Source organism: Rhinolophus ferrumequinum, chromosome 18 (assembly GCF_004115265.2).
Source record: "Rhinolophus ferrumequinum isolate MPI-CBG mRhiFer1 chromosome 18, mRhiFer1_v1.p, whole genome shotgun sequence".
In the NCBI taxonomy this organism is placed as follows: domain Eukaryota; kingdom Metazoa; phylum Chordata; class Mammalia; order Chiroptera; family Rhinolophidae; genus Rhinolophus; species Rhinolophus ferrumequinum.
Window position 1 is genome coordinate 50840162 of NC_046301.1, and position 7003 is coordinate 50847164.

Here is a 7003-nt window from a genome sequence, read left to right on the forward strand (position 1 = left end):
TGGCAGCACCGTTCGGATGAATTTGCCTCTCGCCTGACGTTCGAGGCCAGAGCAAGACCACAGATAAAAGTGATTTCTGTAATTATAAAAAAACAGCATAAATGCATTGCTTATCCTTTTGTCTCTTAACTGATTTAAAAAGCAGTTGTATAAAACTATACGTTAATTGTATTTTGGGGCCTATAACATATAGAAATGCAATACATTTGATAATAACAGCACAAAGGAGGCGGGGGGAGCAAAGCTGTACTGGAATAAGGAAATGATCCCAGGCAGTAACTAATCCACAAAAACTAATGAAAACCAGAAATGTGAAAGGAGAACATTAATACCACCAGCTCTATAAATATATATTTGTCCTCCTTTATTTTCTGATTCTTCAACAGACATACGATTGTATGGAGTAACAATTACAACAATGTGTTGTTGAGTTTGTAACACATGTAGATGTAGTATGTATAACAATAATAGCACAATAACAACAATAATTACACAAAAGGGGAGGAGGAAATGACCCATAAAGGAGTCACATTTCTCTATGTCATTAAAATTGAGGCAGCATAACTCTGAAGTAGATTCTAAGTTAAGATGTATATGTTCAGCCCTAGCGGAACTACTGAGGAAATAACTCAAAAACTATAGTGAAAAAATATTAAAGGAATTAAAACATTACACTAGAAAACCGTCACTTTATGCAATAAGAAGCAGTAAAGGGAAAATAGAGAAACACAACAAAAAAGATGCAGATAAACAAAAGTAAAATGGCAGATGTCATGTAAAAAATGACAATCCTCAAATTGATCTACAGAGTCAACACAGATCCTATCAAAATCCCAGCTATCTTCTTTGCAGAAGTTGACAAACTGATCCTAAAATTCATATGAAAATTCAAGGGACCCAGAATAGCCTTTTTAATTTTAAAAAATATCAAAATTGGAGAATTCGCACTTCCCAATCCAAAACTGAATACAAAGCTACAGCAATCAAAACAGAGTGTTACTGTCATAAAGAGAGACAGATCAATGGAATAGATTGAAGGATCCAGAAATAAACACATTTATTTTCAACAAGATATTTCAAAGGGGGAATAGAATCTCAATAAATGGGGCTGCAAGAACTATAGATCCACACCTGAAAGAGTGAAGTTGGACCCTTGTCTCATACTGAAACAGGGCCTGGTTGGGACCCCCAGAAAAGAGGCCTTGTAATGTCCCTGGCCTTGCCTCTCCCTGCCCTAGAGCTTAACAATTGAAAACCCCCTCCTTGCAGTTTGAGTTTGAAATGTCCCCTGTCCAGTTCCTTGCTTTAGATAATTACCCTGAAACTTGTGCTGGCTTGTGATCACAATACCCCTTGCTTACTGATCACAATCTTTATGACCTAAGATTCTTTTCAGGTTACTGTCATCACTGCTCCTGGGATGATGACCATGTTGGAGAGCCACATCACCTGAGGGAAGACTCCATGCAGACCCCTGGAACATGTGTCCTCTGGAGGAATGTCCAGATTTTCCCTTAAGTATCCCAGGCTGGTCTGAGAATGTTAAGGCAGTTTTTGGAGGTGTTAGCCCGCTGTCTTCTCAGACCACCGGTGCTCTGATAATAAACGCTTATTCTATGACCCAACTCCTGTGTCGGTCTATTGGCTGAGCGGTGCAGGCAACACAGCCCCGGACTCTTTTGGCTTCCGGTTTCAATACTACCACATACAAAATGTATTCAAAATGGATCAGAGACCTAACTATAAGAGCTAAAACTATAAAATTCTTAAGAAAACATAGACACAAACTTCAGAACGTTGAATTAGGCAATGGTTTCTTAGATATGACATCAAAAGCACAACAATAAAAGAAAAAAGATAAATTGAACTTCTTCAAAATTTTAAAAATGTTTGTTCCTTAAAGGACTCCATCAAGAAAGGGAAAAGATAATTCACAGAATGAAAAAAGTTTGAAAATCATATCTGATAAGGAACTATGTATCTATAAGATATATAAAGAACTCTTACAACTCAGTAATAATAATAATAACCCTCAATTTAAAAATGGGCAAAGAATCTGAATAGACATTTCTCCAAAGAAGATATACATATGGGCAGTAAGCACATGAAAAGATACCCAACATCATTAGTTATCAGGGAAAAGCAAATCAAAATCACAAGGAGATACCACTTCCCACCCACTAGGATGGTTACAATAAAAAAGACAAATAATAAAAAGTGGTGAGGATATGGAGAAGTTGGAACCCTCAGACATTTCGGATGGGGATTTAAAATGATGCAGGCATTTTAGAAAATAGTCTGGCAGTTCCTCTAAAGGTTAAACATAGAATTACTGTATGACCCAGCAATTCCACTCCTAGCTACATACCTAAGAGAAATGAACACATACAATGATACAAAGTTTTGCATGCAAATGTCATTATCTCATTACTTGCAATAGCCAAAAAGTGGAAACCACCAAAATGTCCATCAACTGATGAATGGATAAACAAAATACACCCATACAATGGAATATTATGCCATAGTAAAAAGAAATGAAGTATACTGAACCATGGTACAATGTGAATAAGCCTTGAAAACGTTATGCTAAGTAAAAGAAGCCAATCACAACAGACCTCATTTTGTATGATTTCAATATCGTGAAATGTCTAAAATAGGCAAGTCCATAAAGGCAGAAAGTAGATTCCTAGTTGCCTGGGACGGGGGGATGGGGAGGAAATGGAAAGTGACTGCTAATGATGAGGGGTTTCTTTTGGGGACGGTGGATATGTTCTAAATTTTATGGTGATGGTTACACACCTGTGCATATACTAAACATATGAATGTGTGTCTGAATAAATGGCAGCAAAAACCATTGAATTGTACAATTTAAATGGGTGAATTGTATGGTATGTAAACTGTATCTCCATGAAGCCATTGTTCATTTTTGAATTAAAAATAATGCTTGGGGCGGCCGGATGGCTCAGTTGGTTAGAGCGGGAGCTCTGAACAATAGGGTTGCCAATTGGATTCCCACATGGGTCAGTGAGCTGCGCCCATTTTTGTCCTAACCCCTCAAAGATGGGGGAGGTGCATCTAGATCAGTTCTAAGCCCCCGCCTCCCCACTTCTACTCCCACCCCAGGATTCCCCAGGATCTGTACTGGAGGCAAGCAGATGGTGTTTGAATCTAAGAGATGGGGTTTGAATCTCTGCCACTATGAAACACAAATCAGATCTCCATAATAATAACAGCATTCCAGAGCTTAATGAATGTTAGCGCTTGTTAATTGCTCTGTGCCTGGGGTTTTACATGGGTTATCTAATCATTGTCACATTACTAGGAGAAAAACAGTACTATTATTTCCATTTTACAGATGAGAACTCTCCAGCCCGTAGCTCGAGACACAGCTCCGGGAAAAGCGCAGCGATCGCATCATAAACACCGCGCCCACTCGAGGTCTGGTTCTACTAGTATACAGAAGCATCCCGGGAAGGGGAACACTCCAACCCACCACCTAAACCTCCTCCAGGTGCCTACAACTCCCGGTGCGCGGCTGGCGCCGACGTTCCCTTTATGGCAGCGGAATAGGAGGGGGCTAGCTGCGCTGACTCTTGGGAGTTGTAGTCTCACCGCGAAGGGAGGCGGGGCTGTGAGAGGTTGGTGTACCTGAAACCAATGAAGAAGCAGCTCTGATTGAGCGCGAGGCCAAGAAGCCAATGGGCGCGCGGTATGGAGAGGGAGGGACTTCCGACAATAAAGTCATGGTGAGAGGCTGCGCCAGACCAGCTACTTCCTTTTGTGGGTGGCGGCGAGAGCGAAGGGAACGCAATGAAGGCGTCCGGCACGGTAAGGCGGTCGCGGCAGGGTAAGGGGCCGGAGAACGTGTCGCGGACCGAATGGGGGGCCCCAGGAGGTGGCGTGGGCCGCGTCGGGGGTGCGCGCTCCCAGCGGGGAGCCGCGCGGTCGCGGTTCGCGGCCCACTTGTGCCGCCAACATGGCGGCCACTGCGGGCGCCGCGTGGGGAGGCAGGAGCGTGACTCGGGCAGGCTCGGGGATCGCAAGCTCGAGTCTACTTTCCAGAGGAAGGGAGATGTTGCATGGCGTGGAGGCTCGCGCTACAGGACCTCGTCGAGCTTCCGAGCCTCGGTTTTCCCAACTGCATAATGGACGTGAGGGGAGGCAATAGTGTTCCCATTTGTCCTGGTATGTCAGTGAGAAGTAAGAGAAAATTGTACACCCAAGTTGACACGGAGAGTGCGACCCTTATTGTGGCAAGTGCTGGGCAAAATCAAGGGGCACTATGGTGCAAAGTTGGAAGAACAGGCCCTGGGGAAAACGAGGCGCGCACGGGGTGGGGATGTCATGTACAGCTCTCCAGCCTCAGTTTCCACGCTCGGAAAGGGGCCGCATCTGTCCCTTTCAAAACGGGTGATCTGCGGGGCCGATGAGTCAGGTGGAGAGGTGGAAGTGTAGGAGCTTAGTTTGCGGTATTTGGGGCTACCTTTTATTGACATCAGTGAAATAATTGAGAGTTATTTCCGGAGGTAGCTCTTTCCTACTGTATCGCATGGCTTAGATTTGGTAGACATCCTCTTCGTAGCATCCGTGTAAATATGGAGCTTCTGCTTGGGAGCAGCTGGGGAAACAGGCAGCTGTAGGTTGCATGGCAGCAGTGCAGGGAGCCCAGGGCTGGAGAGGGAACTGGATTTTTGTCCTGGTTCTTCCTGGAGTGGGCTGGATCCCAGTTTGGTCACTGTCTCTGAACTTCAGAGTGACAGAGGACTTTGGCAAGATGTGAGTTGCAGAGATGCTATGGAAGAATGAGGCTGCCTGGCTGTTCCGAACCTAAGGCTGCAAGTCTAGGCCTCAGCTTTTCTTACAAATAGAAAGGGAGGAACAGTGGGGTTGACAGCTTTGCTCAGCTTTTGTGAACCAGGGCAATGGGCACACGGGCATCCTGATTAATCCCCCTGCCCTCACTTTTATGGGGAAGGTTGGACAGTGGCACGACCTGCATTTACCTAGATTCCAGATGGAAGCCCTGGGGTAGGATTCTCCTCTATCCACTGATCCAGTGGTCACCAGGCTTGGGAAAGGGAGCGGGACATCTCCACAGTTGGCTCTGGGTGCTGGCCTCACTTCATCCCTGATTCTGTTTCAGCTGCGAGAATACAAGGTGGTGGGGCGCTGCCTGCCCACCCCCAAGTGCCATACACCGCCCCTCTACCGTATGCGCATCTTCGCGCCTAACCACGTTGTTGCCAAGTCTCGCTTCTGGTACTTCGTGTCTCAGCTGAAGAAGATGAAGAAGTCTTCCGGGGAAATTGTCTACTGTGGGCAGGTTCGGGGTGTCCAAGACAGGGTGGGGTCTGAAGTGGGTTTATACGTTCCATGTGGCAGCCCTCACCCCACAAGGTTACCAGGCTACAGAGCCCCTGGTACTGAGGACAGGTACAGTTCAGGCCATAGGTCGGGATGGGATGAGATGGGGTCTCTGTGCCCTTTTCCTAATGAGAAAGCCCAAGACCTGGGGATGGTGTGTCTGAGACACTCACCTTCCGTGGGCCTCATCTGTGAAGGGGAGAGAGGTGCTGTCAGCTGGGCACGCTGCTGTCATGGGCACTAGACTCTACACCATTCGGCTGCACTGGGCGGCAGCTGGTTTTTGGCCCAGGTGTGTTTGGGAGGAGTTAGGGCCTGTGCTGGTCCCCATGGGGAAAGTGGCCTGGACTGCTCTGTACCCCCACTGTTGCTATGGAAATTTTCCCTCAGATGCCTGAAGGTTTGGGGGCTGAGCTGTTTTGGGAGCAGTAAGGGCAGAGGTATTGGCTCACAAAGGGTTGGGACCAGGTGGAGGCCTCGCTTACTCCGCTTACTGTGCTCACCTCAGCTAGTTTACTCTGCAGGTGTTTGAGAAATCCCCCCTGCGGGTGAAGAACTTTGGCATCTGGCTGCGCTACGACTCCCGCAGTGGCACCCACAACATGTACCGGGAGTACCGGGACCTGACCACCGCTGGTGCCGTCACCCAGTGCTGTAAGCCACCATGCCCCACCACCCGGCCTCTTCTTTAGACTCACGTTGCAGGCGTCTGCAGTGCAGTCTGACACCTCCCAACCAGCCCGAGGCAGGACAAGTGCAAGAGGCTACTGGGGGTGGGGGAGTGGAGAAGATACCACAGGCGTGCCTTTTTCTGGAACCTGGCAGCAGGTGGGCCTTTTGGGGTCGGCCTTGGTTTAGACACAGCTCCCATCCAGAAGCTGGTCCAACCCCTGTCCAGTGTTGGGACTTGTAGCTGCCCCAGGTGCTGTTAGGGTGGGCTGCCTGCCAAGGCCGAAACCCAAGCACCTAAACCCAAGAACTGCTGTTTTTCGTAGCAGCAGTTTAAACAGAGGTGCTGACAGCAAAAGGATCTCGTCGCCTTTGGGGGCTGTGGCCGTGCCCCTCAAAGTGAATTTGGAGGTTCTACACCCTTAGATTATGGCCCGCACCCGGTCCCCAAGTGTGGGATCCTCAGGCAGGAACATGATGGGATGTTTCGGGAACACCCAGAGCCCCCAGCACACATTCACCCTGCCCTGCCCCCCCACTCCCCGCAGACCGAGACATGGGGGCCCGGCATCGTGCCCGCGCCCACTCCATCCAGATCATGAAGGTGGAAGAGATCGCGGCCAGCAAGTGCCGCCGGCCGGCAGTAAAGCAGTTCCATGTGAGTGCCCTGGGGCCCCTGCTGGGATGAGGGGCTCCCCCCAGCCTTGGTTTTGACGCAGGAGCCCAGTGGGGGGTGGCCACACCTCTGGCCCCCTGGACGACAGGGTTAAGAGGCTTCCACCCACCTCTCATTATCACAGGACTCCAAGATCAAGTTCCCGCTGCCCCACCGGGTCCTCCGTCGCCAGCACAAGCCACGCTTCACCACCAAGAGGCCCAACACCTTCTTTTAGATTCAGGGCCTCCCTGTTCCCTGGGCTGCCCGAATAAACTTCTTGGGAAAACCGGGCTGCTCAGATACACTTGTTTT

At 48.4% G+C, this 7003-nt stretch overlaps 1 protein-coding gene and 1 non-coding gene across 2 annotated transcripts; both read left to right on the plus strand.

Annotated features, from left to right (window-relative positions):
- Positions 1 to 3731: 3731 nt before the first annotated feature.
- RPL18A (ribosomal protein L18a) lies at positions 3732 to 6981 on the plus strand. The gene is made up of 5 exons (XM_033135132.1): positions 3732 to 3828; positions 5144 to 5323; positions 5889 to 6018; positions 6582 to 6691; positions 6834 to 6981. Exons 1-5 carry the CDS (start codon positions 3811 to 3813, stop codon positions 6924 to 6926), a joined length of 531 nt encoding a protein of 176 aa, XP_032991023.1. The 5' UTR covers positions 3732 to 3810; the 3' UTR covers positions 6927 to 6981.
- LOC117038608 (small nucleolar RNA SNORA68) lies at positions 6324 to 6455 on the plus strand. The gene has a single exon (XR_004425698.1). It is a non-coding gene; the product is annotated as a small nucleolar RNA SNORA68 (small nucleolar RNA).
- Positions 6982 to 7003: the final 22 nt, after the last annotated feature.

Bases quoted from the DNA above. Each gene is read 5' to 3' on its own strand.
- RPL18A (XM_033135132.1), top strand. The intron at 5,324-5,888 runs GTTCGGGGTGTC...TTTACTCTGCAG, and splicing joins AAATTGTCTACTGTGGGCAG to GTGTTTGAGAAATCCCCCCT. The intron at 6,019-6,581 runs GTAAGCCACCAT...CACTCCCCGCAG, and splicing joins TGGTGCCGTCACCCAGTGCT to ACCGAGACATGGGGGCCCGG.